Here is a 16745-nt window from a genome sequence, read left to right as displayed (position 1 = left end):
TCATTTTCTGCTATTCCAACACCCAAAAAGCTTCATCTTTATTGTGGCATTTGTAGTGGCATTGGTTGTAGCCCTGGGGGAGTTCCCCCTTTTTGTTTTGCCACTGACAAATGACACCACAAACCATATTTTCACTGTTAATTACAAGCAGAGACACAGGTAGTTCACGAATGCGTCGCGACGACCATGCAGTTTGTAATTTGGCGATGATTGACCGCAACACGCTTTGTTGAGTCTCAGACAGCTGTATGGTGTCAGCAGGGTGTGATCGTCGCAGCAGTTCGGTGAGGGGGGCAATCTCGGTGTTCGAGATACCGACACAGTTACGGACCCACTGAATATCTCCGAGAAGTGTTTGTACATCCTTCAGGTTCTTCAAATCTGTATGTAGCTCCACCTTTTGAGGCCGGATTTGAGCATCCGAAATTGTCCATCCTAAGTATTTCCAGGGATCAGTTCGTTGAATCTTTTCTGGTGCAATCACGAGACCTTTCTCCGCCAACGTTGTTGTTAGTTTGTGGAGACTTTCTTCTGAAAAAGGATCGGCCTGACATAACAAAATATCATCCATATAATGATAGATAATAGTCTGTGGCCATAGCTGGCGCAATGGTTTCAGTGCCCATGCCACATAAAGCTGACATAACGTAGGTGAATTTTTCATGCCCTGCGGCAGAACTACCCATTCATACCTTTGAGCTGGTTCCGCTTTGTTGATAACAGGAACAGAAAAGGCAAACCTCATGGTGTCCTGAGGATGTAAAGGTATGGTGAAAAAACAGTCCTTCAGGTCTACAATCAATATATGCCATCCTGCTGGTAACATGTTAGGTGATGGAATACCTGGTTGCAATGCTCCCATTGCTTGCATTTGCTCATTAATTTTCCGTAAATCATGTAATAATCTCCACTTTCCACTTTTCTTAGGGATGACAAAAATGGGTGTATTCCAAGGACTAACTGAGGGTTTGATATGTCCTGCTTTTAACTGTTCCTCCACCAGTCCCTTAGTAATCTGCAGTCGCTCTTCAGTCATAGGCCACCTCAAAGCAGTTGTAACATTAGGTTGGTCAATTTAAATACTGTGTCTCCCTGTTGGATATACACACAATCTTTACACCCAAACATTAATGCATACAAAGCAACAAGGCATTGTTGAATAAATCAGCAACAAGTTAATTACTGCAACTTAGGCCCTATAACCAATTACACATGACTAAAATTACTTCCCACATTCACATCCACAGTACTCCTCCACCATTTAACATCTCAACCAAAACCTTACACATGTAAAACATTCACTAACAGGCAAAAAAAAGTACTAAACCTGTATATTTGGTATTGCTACAACGTCTGATTTTACTCCATACTGTGTAGCTGCAGTTTTTGTTTGTTAAAGAATTTTCCAATCACGTGATTCCCATGCCGGGAATCGAACCCGCGCCGCCGGGGTGAAAACCGAGACACCTAGCGGTTAGACCACTTTCGCAACGGCGCTTGGCGATCTTGATTGACAGGGTGAAGGCGGCAGGGGCGGGTACTCCGGCGGCACGGAGGGGAGGGGCCGGCCCCCCCTCTCCGGACGCTAGCTGAGCAGGGTGAGGGGCTGACCACGCCTCCCCCTCCTGTTTCCGCTCCCTTTGCCACGCGGTCCTAGGAGCGCCACGTGGTTCTTTGTTCGCAACCTCCTCCTCTAAATTCTTGCTGCGCCATTTCTCCCGGGAGTTCGCTGCTTCTACCGCCGTACGAACCTCAGCCACGGATGGCTTTATGTTTGCCGACATGCCTTTAACCGCTGGTAACCCGAAGAAACGAGCCAGAACCCCAGGTTTTTCTGTTTTAGCGGGGGGGTTGGGCTCCGGCGGCGCCGGCCACATCTCAGCAGCCGCGCGGGCGACCTCTCCTTCTGCCCTCATAGTTTTTAAAGTCTCTATCACGTTTTGCCAGAGTTCACGCACCTCCTTAATTTATTCTTCCTCGGGGTCCCTCTCAACAGTCTTTTCCCACATAATGTCTCCCACTTCTTTCCATTCCTCCACAGAAAATACAAGCGCTGTGTCTTTAAAATGTCCCCAGCGCTGGCCCAACTTTATCAGCTTAATTAGCTGTTTCTCCACTGTCTTGCTCCTTCTCTTACAGAAGATATATGCAATCAGCACCACTGCAGCCTCTATTTCCATGGCTGCCCTTTTTCCAGTGTCTGCTCTGCCCTTTTGACCTGAACAGCACCTGAACTCTGGGAGCTGGGTGGCCAACCCTTCCAGTGTCTGTTCTGCCCTTTTGACCCGAACATCACCGCTCCCAGCCGTCTTTTTCCCAACACCTCCTTTTCGCTGCTTACCGCAGTCTCGGAGAGAGCACGCCGAAGGGAACCATCCTCTGCTACCAGTTGTAGTACGGGGAAAACCGGGGGAGGCGCGCTCGCGGGAGCTGGGGAACAGTCTGGAGTAAACTTCACGATCTCAATGTGAGTATGGAAGCTTCTCATTTATTAACAAAGAAAGCAGTGGTTATATAGACTATGCATATGTTAATCGCACGCCCCGATCGCACTTGTGATTGGTCCATAGGTTTACATATTCAGAGCCGTGACCGCCCCCCCCCCCGCTCCCGGACGTAGTTTTGCTTCCCGCGAAGCAGGCACCACGAGGTTCTTTGTTCTGCTCCATGCAAGGGGAGTGCAAGGTCGCTAGCTCTGGGCTTAACCCTTGCTCAAAGCCTGGGTTGCTCAGACTGCTCGGTGACTGACACAGGATCGTGCCCCTTCTCACTCAACCAAACCTCTACATACCTCGTGATGTGTTCCGTTTCCTTTGAGCTGGTCCTGTAGGAGAGCGTTTTCTCCTAACAGCTGCAACGCGCGCCTGTGTAGGTAGAGAGTCAAGTTTATTCTTGATCCTGGACAGTTTGTCTGACAGTTGTTTAAATGAGTCCTTGTTTTGCTTAGTCAGTTTTTCCACAGCCAAGATGCGTGCCTGCAGTGGGGAAGAAATACTATCTTCATACTGTCGCATACAGTTAGCCATTTTACCCACAGCAGAACGTGCCATATCATCTTCTCCCCATACTAATATTGACAATGTATGGGTATATGTCGGTGGAGCACTCTTCACAACCTTCCGGAACATGGATCGGTTGCATTCCACTTCATCAGGATCTACAGGATCTACGGTGTCCTGTGGGTGTCTATAAATGATCTCTTGCACAGCCAGTTCTCTAAGGTAGTTAATACCTTTTTCTATAGTGGTCCATTTGCTTAGGTGGCTCATAACATCATCTTTATAGGGATACCTGCTCTTTACAGCTGACAAGAGTCGCCTCCAGAGACTGATAGTGTTTGACTTTCTTGTGAGCGCCTTATCAATACCACCATCTCTGGACAGGGATCCCAACTGTCTGGCTTCTCTGCCATCTAATTGCATGCTGTCTGCCCCATTATCCCAGCATCGGAGCAACCAGGTAATAATAGGCTCACTGTCATAACGGCTGAAGTCTTTCCTTATATTTCTCAGGTCCTTCAGGGATAAGGAGTGGTAGGTTATCTCTATGTCCGAGTCCTCCTCTTGTGATAGTTCTGCTTTAGAAGGACCTTTCTTCTGTGATGGGTCTGCTTTAAAAGGACGATCGAGGAAACCCCCATCTGTGTCAGGCCCTAACTCTGCCTGAGAAGGGCCCTCACCTGGGTCATCATCCTTCTCTTCACAAGCTGATTTCTTTTGGTATTTCTTCCTGGTTACAGGAGCAATTGGTACAGATTCGATAGATGCTGGGGTCTGAGTAGATGCAGTGGCTGTTGTGAGAGTGCTGAGACTCGTTAGAGTCTGAGTAGCTGCAGTGGCCATCTTGGGGGGTGTAGCAGCTGTGGTGCAGGCTGCCAAGGTTTCAGTGGGTTTAGTGGCTGTAGCAGCAGTACACACTGTAAGATCTGAGGTGGCTGCATAACACCTACAACTGTCACTGCAGTGATATTTGATCTTATCCCACATCAGAAACACATTCAGGACAACCGAAAATAAAAACATACCACCTAGACAGCACCATCCTAATTTCACAAAATCTAGTGGAATTAGCTTGGCAGAAAAGGAGAAGGTACTATTTCCCGAAGTAAAACTGGAAATGTAATCATTAACAGAATCAGCTAAAGGACGCCTGGAGCGTGCAGATGAAGTCGCTGCTACTGATTCGCGATTAAAGCTGCCCATCATTGTGTCATAGAGATAAGAGATCGGAATATCAACTGCCCAGTTTATCACAGCATAAATCAGTATCAAACCCCATACCAAAACAATACATTTCAACCAGCGCCCACTGCTAAACTGCATGTAAACATTCATAAGAAGCAAGCAATAACACAGTGCCCACGGCAGGTAAGGCATCATTGCAATACTCAACTGTGAAAGAAACTCCATAAAAAGATGAGATAACACAGCATTCAAAAATGACATCACCATCTTCACTATCTCTTTTAATTTCCAACCCCTCATAAATCTCAAAGGAAGAAATCTGATACTCTTTCAGCTGAGCTCTCCAGGTCTCCTCCCACCAGAGCCAGGATTCAACTTATCAGAGCAACCTGTTGGAGCTTCTCTCGTGCCCCACGTTGGGCTCCAATAAATCTGTCACAGTTTAAAGCTGGGCCAGCTATTAACCAGGTGGCAGATGCTCTCTGTTAACCCTCCCCCCCCCCACTAAGGGAAAGGGGAGAGAGACTTATGGGTTGGAAATTAAAACAGTTTTAATAAACTATAATAATGAAAAAGAGTGTAATAATAATATTGGAATAATCAAATATATACAAATATATACAAAACCAAGATTGAGAGCTTGGAAATCCTCCTCAGGCAGAGTTACTCCCCCCAGCACATGTAGAGGGGAAAATGCAGTAGCTCCTCCTGCCATCACACCTGCAGGCTTTTAACTGGAGAATTGGCAAAGCTGGTACCAATCAGTGGGAGACAGGAGGGCCCCTCCCTCCTGGGCCCCACCTCCAGGAGGCAGTGGGTTAGTGATAAATAGGAAAGTGAGAATGACGTGTATGGGATGGAATACCTCGTTGGTCAATCTTGGGTCACCTGCCCTGTCTGCTCCTCCCTGCAGGTGCGGCCCCCCTTCGGCTCTTCACTCGTAAGCAGTGAGGAATTTAGCAGTGACCTTGGTTTCTCTAAGACTAATTGGCCTGGTTTGGTCCAAACCAGGACAGTATTATAAAAACATATTTTATATGAGAACAGTGATGGATTGGAATTTGTTTGAAAGGATTTATAGTTTTTTAAGTTGGAAGTGTAATGTGAGAAGGAATTAAAAAAATGACTCTTATCAGTAGATGTAATTTTTAAGTTTACATTAAATTACATTATCTGCATTTATGACTTTGCATAAGATGAGTATTTTCTGCAAATGAGACCAAAGCTTGATGACTTCCCATCTTGTTAATTTTGTCATGGAGCTCGTTAATAGCATTACTTTAGTGTCTATTCACTTTTGAAATTCTGATTGTGATTTTGTACTTTTTCAAAAACTCAACAGGCATTTTTCTCAACTCAGTGTTCAAAGTTTCTTAATATACATCTCCAGCTTCTGTATCTTTAATTGTTTCTGAACTATTTTTCTCAGGTCTAAAATCCACTCCCTTAGAAAATACATATTAAAATTGATTTTCATAACAGACATTTATTCTGAATCCCTGCCACTAAAGAGCACTCCCATCAGAATGAATTCAGCAGCGTGTGATGCATTGTGAAGATTAAACTGCAGCAGCAGTTACAATAATTAATAGATTACAGATCAGTGGGCACCATTAAAAATGGGGATATGGTAGGATGCAAATGGTGAAATAGGGTACGTCTTTCTTGAAGATTAAATCCTATTTTCAAAATCTTGGTTTTCAAAGTTTAAATGCTGTCAAAAAAAACAGCAGTAAGGAAGTCTTGCTTGTTTTTTGCTTAGTTGCTTAAAATACCATACATTTGATGGACTTGTTTAGGTATCTGTTGGGTTTCTTGACTTTCAAATTTATTTTAAACCCAAACGCTTCAATATGTTTCTTTTTCTGCTTTTGTGACTGCAGCTTTAAATAGAAAATCTTCCAATTTGCAGGCAATGCTCAGAGTGTGACCAGGCAGGTAGCAGTGACATGGAGGCTGATATCGCCATGGAAACCTTACCAGATGGGACCAAACGATCAAGGAGGCAGATTAAGGAACCAGTGAAATTTGTTCCTCAGGATGTGCCGCCAGAACCAAAGAAAATTCCAATCAGAAACACGGTAAATGGTGGCTGAGTTGTTGTTATGCAGCTCATATTCATAATAATTTTGTTTAAGATGACTTATGTTTTGGATATTTTATATTGCAGGATTTCAATTTGATTGATGTTCTGTTTTTGTTATATATTCCCTTTGCTCTGTTTAATGCTTTGTTACTTGTGTTAAGTATATAGTTTTGCTACAGTAAAAAGCTTGGGAAACACGGTACTGAATTGAAGAGCTGTGCAAGCTTTTCCTTTTACGTGGGTCATGAAGTCCTCTGTTAATTGCAGAAAAAGGGAAAATTCAGTTTGTGCTTAAACTTAGCCTTTACAGCTGTTCTTTACCTTAGTAGTAAGGACACTTTGTTCTTGTACGTTAAGATTGAAATACATTGAATTGTCAATTACAAATGTAAAGTAATTAGTCATTTCCTTATGTACGGGCAACCTACTGACTGCACATGTTGTGACTATCACAAGACCCTGTTATTTCAGTTTGTTTAGCTTCCTAGTCTTACCAGTCATTGTATGTTTTCTCAGACTTTCCTGGTGGATAGTTTTTAGAAAAGAGAAGCAAAAGCTCTTGCTTCCTGTACTGATGAACTATTTAGCATCTTTCTTTCATTTGAAAGTAGAACTCTTTTTTTTATGTTAATCACTATATTCTGTTGTGTTTCTCTGGTGCTCTAATCCTTAAAATTTTGCTCCCCTACTTGCTCATAAAACAAGATTTTTCATGTGTGATGTGTCACATCACCTATAAAATGTACATAAAAGTATCAAAGGGCATTTAGGTCCAGTTTAGGAATGTGTTTCCCTGACCCTTTGGACATGAGTAGTAATTACATATAAACTGGTGGTTCATCTTCCAGTATGCTGCTTAGTATTAGGAAATACTTAAACCCTGTCACATTAGGGTTAGACATACATTATGGTTAGGATAAAAAGAAGGTGGAGTTACTGAATGCCTTCTTTGCCTCTGTCTATACTGTTGGAGGCTGTCCTGAGGAGCCCCGGACCCCTGAGGCCCCAGAAGAAGTCAGGATAGAGGAGGAATCTGTCTTGGTAGATGAGGGCTTGGTCAGGGACCAATTAAACAATCTGGACGTCCATAAATCCATGGGCCCTGATGGGATGCACCCGCGGGTGCTGAGGGAGCTGGCGGAAGTCATTGCTAGGCCACTCTCCATCATCTTTGCTAAGTCGTGGGCAACGGGAGAGGTGCCTGAGGACTGGAGGAAAGCAAATGTCACTCCAGTCTTCAAAAAGGGCAAGAAGGAGGACCCGGGTAACTATAGACCGGTCAGCCTCACCTCCATCCCCAGAAAGGTGATGGAACAACTTGTTCTTGGTGCTGTCTCTAGGCACATCAAGGATAGGGGGATCATTAGGGGCACTCAGCATGGCTTCACCAAGGGGAAGTCATGCTTAACCAACTTGATAGCCTTTTAAGAGGATGTAACCCGGTGGATAGATGATGGTAAAGCTGTGGATGTGGTCTATCTCGATTTCAGTAAAGCGTTTGACACGGTCTCCCACAGCATCCTCGCAGCTAAACTGAGGAAGTGTGGTCTGGATGATCAGGTAGTGAGGTGGATTGTGAACTGGCTGAAGGAAAGAAGCCAGAGAGTAGTGGTCAATGGGACTGAGTCCAGTTGGAGGCCTGTGTCTAGCGGAGTCCCTCAAGGGTCGGTACTGGGACCAGTACTATTCAATATATTCATTAATGACTTGGATGAGGGAATAGAGTGCGCTGTCAGCAAGTTCGCTGATGACACAAAACTGGGAGGAGTGGCTGACACAACGGAAAGCTGCACAGCCATTCAGAGAGACCTGGACAGGCTGGAGAGTTGGGCGGGGAGTAATTTAATGAAATATAATAAGGGCAAGTGTAGAGTCCTGCATCTGGGCAAGAACAACCCCATGTACCAGTACAAGTTGGGGGCAGACCTGTTGGAGAGCAGCGTAGGGGAAAGGGACCTGGGCGTCCTAGTGGACAACAGGATGACCATGAGCCAGCAGTGTGCCCTTGTGGCCAAGAAGGCCAATGGCATCCTGGGCTGTATTAGAAGGGGTGTGGTTAGCAGGTCGAGAGAGGTTCTCCTCCCCCTCTACTCTGCGCTGGTGAGGCCACATCTGGAATATTGTGTCCATTTCTGGGCCCCTCAGTTCAAGAAGGACAGGGAACTGCTAGAGAGAGTCCAGCGCAGAGCCACGAAGATGATTAAGGGAGTGGAACATCTCCCTTATGAGGAGAGGCTGAGGGAGCTGGGTCTCTTTAGCTTGGAGAAGAGGAGACTGAGGGGTGACCTCATTCATGTTTATAAATATGTAAAGGGCAAGTGTCATGAGGATGGAGCCAGGCTCTTCTCAGTGACATCCCTTGACAGGACAAGGGGCAATGGGTGCAAGCTGGAACACAGGAGGTTCCACATAAATATGAGGAAAAACTTCTTTACGGTGAGGGTGACCGAACACTGGAACAGGCTGCCCAGAGAGGTTGTGGAGTCTCCTTCTCTGGAGACATTCAAAACCCGCCTGGACGCGTTCCTGTGTGATATGATCTAGGGAATCCTGCTCTGGCAGGGGGATTGGACTAGATGATCTTTCGAGGTCCCTTCCAATCCCTAACATTCTGTGATTCTGTGATACTTAATCCCTCATGCAGCACAACTTTATTTTCCTCACAGGGCTTTCCAGACTTTTTATGCTTGTACTAGCAGCTACCATGCTTAACTCTTCTGAGTATAAACTGGTAGAATTAAACAAGTATTTTCCTGACCTAACCTTAAATTGCTTTAATTACCTTTCAAAATATCTGGGATGTTTGGGCTGCAGCTTTGATTTACCTAATGGCTTCCTTTTCCTGGTCTATGACTAAGAAGTTTAACAACGACTCAGCCAAAATGATTACTTTAGCTCAGACTATTAGGAGTGTGAGTAATCCAAAGTTAAATTTTGTGAATAATTGTGATCCTCTGTAGGGGAGAAACTTTTTTTTCTTTTTCTCTTTGAGGGAAAAACCCTCAATGAGAGGGAAAATAATTGAAGGATTCCCTCATTCCTGCATTGAGGGAAAATCTTCCCTATGTATAAGAGCATGTAGGTTCTTATGGCTGTCTGGGTAAGTTGAATTGTCTGTTGTCATGCTGTTGTTCACACAGAAAGAAGACTTATCTGGTCTTCCTGCTTACCAAACCCTTTGCATCTCCCATTTTTCTTCTTTCTCTCTCTTCCCTCTTTTTACACCTAGTATTAGAAGGTGAGGAATCATGATTATGGGACTAAAGAGAACTAAAAATATTGCAGGAAAGACATTCATAGTAGTAATAGACAAGAGAGTGATATAAGGCATACAGAAATCCATAGGAAGACAAGATTGATTTGTTCTAATGCCCGTGTAATAACTGCCCTGCTCTTGTGCGAAACGGAGAGAAGTCTGATTGCTCTGAAGACTTCCCCTCACGCTGTGACAGTGTGATGTGCTACACTGGTGCTACATTGGTCATTTAGCACTTGACGTGTTAAGAGTATGTATACACACATTGCGGTACGTAAAACAGAGATGAAATTTACTTAGTGTGGACTAGTATGTTGGCATGGTACAGTATTGTACTGTGGAAGAATTACTGCTACAGTGTAAGAAAGACTCTGTTCTTCTGCTTGAATTTTTAGGCTCTCTTTCAGTTCCCTTCAGTTCTCTGCTTTTCTACAACATACAGATTTGCAAGATATCATCTTTGCTGCCCTGTGGGCAGGGCTCCTCTGTCAAAGTTATCTCCCCTCTTTTAGCTTTCCCATAACTGACAGGTTTTGGTGTTTTTTTTGTTTTTATTTTATTTCCCACTGTCTTCTACTTAATTATGGAAGAGAAGGTTCACACCCTTGTCACCTGCTGGACCTCTTTCTCTGAACTAGGCTGAATTCCTTTGTTTCAACTCTTTCATGATCTTGGTCCACTTAGGCTGTATAAAAAAATGAAGATAACAGACCTCTGAAGACTTAATAGTTACTTCCTGGCAATATGGGATTCCCATTCACCTTTGCTATGAACCCAGGAAAACCTTTGGTGATTTTGTTGCTTGTTTTATTTTGTTTTATTTTTGGGGGGAAGTGAATACTTTTTAATTCCTTAGGTCTGGGGTTGTCTGTATATTTGAGGGGAAAAAAACTGACCTTTGAACAACTTCTCATATGAAGTTTACTGGAGTCTGACCACACAGAGAACATGGTGCATTTCAAAAACAATTACCAGATACTTGTTCTGTCCTTTGTGTACTCACTGCTCAAATCCTTTAAAATAGTGTAAAATAAAGAAGAAAAAATTAACAATTTGAAAATATACTTGCTTCATCGTCCTCTCTTCTCAGTGTACTTTGTATCTCTGGGCATGTTTTATTCGATCTAGTTTTATTTTGGAAGGAATTGGCAAGCCTGCTTAGCTAACAGTGTGTAATCAGCCTTGCTTACAGTTATAATGAACAAGTGCAATTATGAGACTGTTGAACTGTGTATCTGTTGCTCTTAAAGGAATTTCCATTTGTTTTGCATAAATTTGTCTTGAACTGGTATAGTTGAAAGAAGTTTTGGGTTGTTTTTTTTTTGACACATATGTAAGAGGACAAAATGCAGCTTACATGTTTGGATTTCATTGTAGTGATTTATTATAGTTGACTCTTCATTACTTTGTTGACACAAATTGTGGGTAAGCCCTGATTTTTTTTATTTTGATAAAGTTGCGTTAGGTGTTACTGATGACAATAATAGTTGGTATCTATAAGACATTTCATACAAATGCATATGATTAACTAAGCCTATATGCTAACTATATGAAAAAAACCTTCATGTTAAATTGTATTTTCAGAATTGACATTTTGTGATCAACTTGTCCTGCAGCTCCTATTTGGTAACACTGATTTCAGAGATGATAAAGGATACCCCCTTTCATGAAAAATTACTTTTTCCTTATTCATAGTATTTTTTTTTTCTAATTTCTGTTTGATTGGGTTATACTATGAAGAGTAAAAGACCCTTTTAAAAAGTGTTCATGATTTTACTATCATTTTTCATCCAATCTAATTATGCATGTGTATTTAAGTCCAGCATTTTTTTTTTTTTTTTTAATCCTTTGGAGCACCTCAATTCATTGATGTTGTGGATTTTCTTTTCCAGGGCTAAATTTTTTTTCAAGAAAATAGTGGTGGTTTTTTTCCACTTTAAATGTAGCCTTACAATTTCCTTTTGTTTTGCATTATTGCAAAAAATAATAAAGACATCTGATTTTACCTTCTGCAACCCGTACTATTTCTCTTCCTTTTCCTTTACAAACTTCAACAGTTCTTTTCAGCTTTTTCTCATCTTAAGTCTCATAAGTACTTAGCCTTACATCTGTGTCAGGTTACTCTTAGCAGAGATTTAGAGTGAGATGCTCTGCATTATTTTGAATGAGGTGTCTTTTCTTCATATCTTCAGTCTGCTTGTGCAAAAAGCTTGGCTCATAACTAATTACTGGTTGGGAAGAGCTGTGAGGAATATTAGTTTTCCAACTCATTGAGAGGAAGGTGAGACTGTTTAATGAAAACTCAGGTTTTCTCCTAGGGACTACATTGTTCAAATCTTAATTCAATCTAATTTTACATCAGAACAGGGATGGCCAGAGACCTGTGGCAATTGGAGTACCTATTGTTCGCAACTTCTACATGATATCAGAGACACAGTGGCCTATGATATGGAAGTAAGAGAAGTAAGACTGAAGCAGGTTATGCAGAGTCAGGACAGTGCTTCTCCCTGTTACAGTTCTCCACGTTAATTGTGTGTCAGGGCAGTATTTTCTGTCCTAATGCTGTACAAGCTTTTTAAAACAACCCAGTGAATGCCTTCTGGTATTTCCATCTCTCAGCTTTTAAATACTTTGGAGGATATTTATATCAAGAAGAGCAGCTGTTTCAAAGAAAATTAGAGGACAGGGAGAAAGGCTAGCCATTTGGGCTGCATTGTTTTGGAGAGAGCACCTATCATATTGTACATTAAAATGCAACTAAAGTTTACAAGAAGACCTTTCTGAATTTAAGCTTTCTAAGAGAGACCGTGTAAGAGAATACACCTAAATGCATAAGGGTGAATTTAAACATACCAGAATTCTACTCTGAGTCAGGGTCTATACAAATTATAAATGAACGTAACATGACATTCAGCCTTCATACTTTAATCTGTTGTATGAGGGTTGTATTTGTGGACAGAATTTAATTCATTGTTTATGCTTATACAATTCAAGCCATATTTAGTGATCTTTTAAACAATTTTCTGAATTTCAGTGCATAACTCTTTAAACTAGCTTTATTTAAAATCTGTAACCTTTATAATTCCAATTTCATACATGTATAAGCCTCACAAACAATTATTTCTGCTGCTAGTTAATTTCAGATAATTAATAGCTAATGATTAGCTCATAGCTAATAGAAATCAATAGCTAATCTGCATAAACCAGTAGATGTCTATAAACTTTTTTTTAACATTTGTTAAAAACCTGAAGATGTATTTTAACATTTGCTTTTCAGAACTGTACAATTTTTTCGTATTGGATATTTTTATAATAAAGATTAAAAGTGTACAATAGTTCATTTGGAAAAAATCTTTAAAGCGATACGGATAGTGCTTTACAGCAGTAAATTGAGAGAATGCTTTTCATTTACTCAACTATGTATGTTCAGTTTTTGAGAGCCTTTATGAGATGATCCATCTATAAAAAAACAACTTTTAACAAATTGCCAACTTCCTTTGCTATCCTCGACTGAAAAAGAACACACAGGTTATTATGTATCGAAGATGTCATTGCTAAAATAATTTTGTTAGTCTGGTGTCATATTTTTGCAAAATCAGTGTTATTCTGTCCTTGAAAATAATTCTCTTAAGTACATTTCAGTGAATTTCTTTTAAAATTTCATGAAGTAAGCTTTGCCTACTGTGTGTGCTATTGTCTGGAAGTGCAATGGAGTTTCTGTAAGAAAAGTCACCTACACGTACATCTTGTAAAGCAATATTGTGCAGCTTAGGCTAGCTGTGTGCTGTAAGAGGTGGTAGGGGATGCTTTTTCCTGTAGTTCTGGTGTATCCGTTGAACTTCAGTAGTGTTTGTTTTGTTGAATATTCCATCCTCCAACAAATGCTTTTAGATCCTGGTACTCTTAATGAGTGTGTTAGAGGGTGGTTTATTTTTTTTTTATGTGTGTGTAAATCCCATTTTTGATTCCTTTTTATTGAAAAGGAAGTATCTCCCAGTGTTGTAAAGGTGAAAAAGGCTTTTTGTAAAGGCATTTTGGGGATGGAATAGTTTGTTGAGGGATTTAAATAAAACCGTACGATCTTCTAATACCAAATTTATTTTCATTATCTAAAACCTGAAAATCTGATAGCTTTTTTTCTATAATTACATTGTATAAAATCCAAATGAACAGACAGTGATATTTCTGTTTAGCAGTAAAACGTCTGTGTTTTGGGGAAAGAATTATTAGTCAACAATATGCTATTTGTTCTTTGGAACATGGAAGAAAATAAATCTCTGCCTGAGGGGGTGTGGTCTAAGTAGATTAGTTTTAAAAAATAATAAGAAAAAAAATACTGGCAAAGCACCTACAAACTGTTTTTAGCACAGGGAGTTGTTGTGTATACTGCTTTTGATTTACAAATGAATACTGTTATTTAGAATAAATTATTGTTTCTTGTTTTTGTTTCACATAGGAAAAGATAGTAGAAGAGTGATTATTTTTTTTCTTACCAAATATATTAAAAGATAAACAGAACTGTTATCTTGTATTTAACTGAAGCATTTCCACAGAAGTGCTTTCCAAACATCTATTGTGTACCTTAATTATCTGATGTCATAGATACAAATTTTGAATAAAAGATGGCTACAGGAGGAAAACAGAACATCAGTTCCAATTTGGATGTAAGTATCAGTGCTTTATAAAAACAACAAATAATTTTAAAACACTTATCAATACTTATCAGTCATCATTTTAACTAGCATTGTCAATGATTGGTCAACCATTTGAATATGACTTCTAAAGTAAATGGAAGACCTTTTAAAGCAAGCAACAATAGTGTTTTGACATATTCAACTTAAAAGAAATTGCTGTCAAGTGAACATTGATGCAGTAGCACAAAATAATCAGGGTTTACTCAGCTTTCTGAAACTTAAGTTTTTTCAACACTGAATGTAAAAGCTCTACTGAGTCTATGACATGTCAATACAAACATATAAAAGCTATGTCAACCAGCCTGCCAAATACATGGATATGTGATAGTCTAGGACTCTTTCTTTTGACTTGAGGTCAAATTTAAAAAGGAGGAAAGTAACATAAATTGATGCAGCTCTTTGACAATGCTTCAAGCGGATGGAATAGATCAGAGTTTTGTGTTTGTTTTTTTTGTTTGTTTCTTTGGGGTTTGAGGGTTGTTTTGTTTGGTTGGTTTGTTTTTTAAGGAAGTGGGGGAAAAAACCCCGTAGGTGAAAGATCACTTCTTTTCAGTGTAGCAAAGGCATGAAGAGATGGACGTACTCCAAATGGTGTTCCAATGGTGTAAATATTGATATCTCTGTAAGTAAAGGTAACCAGCATATCTATCACTTCTGCAAATAAGTGCATTTTATGTTCAGTTTTCCAGAAAAGAATCACTTGTTTTAGCAACATCTGCAAACTGACTTTTCTGGCCTTTTTGCCCTCCTGCTTCTGTTTCAGTTCTCCAAACGTGTGCTTTGGAGGATATTAGTGTTAGAAAGGATATAAAACAGACCTGCTAGTTCTCAAATTCTGTTACGTTTAAGTCTTAAAAACAGTAGTTTCAAGTTAATTGCCAGATTCAGTGATAGTATAGTTTGACAGCAGGAATGTTGCAAAATTTTTGCTTTTCTAGAAAATAAAAAATTCTCAAGAGAATAGAAACTTAAAAAAAAAAGAGAGGGGGAGAACAGGAATTCTGTGTAACTAAGCTTCATGGTTGACTTATTTGTCTTTATAATCATATTTTGATTTCCTGCTGTTTCTTTTTGTCTGGCAGTTCCCTTTTTATTACTGCCAGCTTTCTGGAAAACTAAATAATTATTTCAGAGATATATTTTGAATAATAGTGATATGTACAATTTAAGGTACTCACTTTGATCTGTATTGAACAAGTGTGCCATCTGGTGTCTATATAGCTGTCCTTACCTTTATTTAAAATAATTTTATGCCTGGGTGGTGCCATCAATAGAATATTTTTTTTCTGCCTTTTAACAAAGCAAAGGAAGTCAAAGGGATTTTTCTGCAACTGGCTTGATTGTAACATTTTAATTGGCAAAGGATGTTTATAACATTGAACTCCTAATAAGGATTGGGTGACATCATGGATTAAAAATTGCTGTCTTAGCAAAATGGTCATGGTTTGTGTTTAACAGTAGAGAGATCACATCTGTGCAGTTTCAATCTGTGTTTTTTTTCTCAGGCTTTTGAAAGTCTGTAGTTTGCTTTATACATGCTCTTGATAGCACGGTGATTTCATTAGGTTACTTTTTTTTGGTAGTAGCAGAAGTTTTCCCAATTCAGTTTTCCTAGAGTGTTCTACTCTGATGATTTTTCATATCAGAATCACCTTCTGTTCTGTAGTAATGAAATGACTCCTTGCCATGACCTCTTTGGAATGGCTCCATAGCGTTCTGATATTTACTGATTACTTTTATTTTTTTTTGTCTTTAGATTCTCATTTACAAGTATATGTTAAAGGCTGTGAGTGAGGGTTAGGGTTAGAAAGTTTTTGATATGTGTGGTATGTATCAATGAATCATAGTTTGGCACAAGGTAAAACTGTGGAAGTTTATCATTAGTACTAGTGTGTCAGCTGTGATGTGACATAAAAATGAAAATGACCGGAGCATTTAGATAGGAAACAGAATTAAAACACAGTTGTAGTCTTATGCTGGCCCTCTTCACTGTGTATTTCATGTAGCTGCATGTCTTTTTAGAGCAGTCACTGTAGCTGCAGGTGAGTCAGGGAAACAAAAATCAAATATATGCTATTTCAGAGAAATGTGAAATTTACAGATCTACAAAGATCAAAACATCTTAAGTACTTCACATTTGGCCCTCTAATAATTACAACACAAACCAACATCTACAGACTTTTTACATGGTAAAGAAATTATCATAGTACCAATAGTTTTAAGTCAAGAGTGTCTTTAGTAATTAAATAATTTTTTTAATGTGAAATCTGTGACTAGTTTTGAATTATTTATATGAAATTCTCAAACAAAAATGCACACCTTCCTAATGATATCATGTGCCCCCAAAGTCCAGGAGCACTTTGAGTACTGACTGAATTTCCTGTGCTCACCTTTATGAAGAAGAGTAAATGGTGCCAGCACTATTAGCAGTATCAGAAACTCAGTGCCGAAAAGAAGAGCCCTAGGTATATAACAGTATTGTTCTGTTAAATAGCATGGGGCTCTAACCCCTCTTGGGTTTAAAT

The 16745-nt window shown here is 40.0% G+C and overlaps 1 protein-coding gene across 1 annotated transcript in view; it reads left to right on the top strand.

Moving 5' to 3' along the window:
* PHF14 (PHD finger protein 14) overlaps nt 1-16745 on the top strand; it is a 199888-nt gene that overhangs the window by 73475 nt on the left and 109668 nt on the right. Inside the window, exon 14 of the mRNA XM_068404755.1 lies at nt 6097-6265. Coding sequence (XP_068260856.1) covers nt 6097-6265 — 169 coding nt within the window. The remainder of the gene's footprint in view (nt 1-6096; nt 6266-16745) is intronic.

The sequence above is a fragment of the Nyctibius grandis genome, chromosome 7, assembly GCF_013368605.1.
Source record: "Nyctibius grandis isolate bNycGra1 chromosome 7, bNycGra1.pri, whole genome shotgun sequence".
NCBI lineage: Eukaryota > Metazoa > Chordata > Aves > Nyctibiiformes > Nyctibiidae > Nyctibius > Nyctibius grandis.
This window is presented reverse-complemented; position numbering and strand designations above follow the sequence as displayed.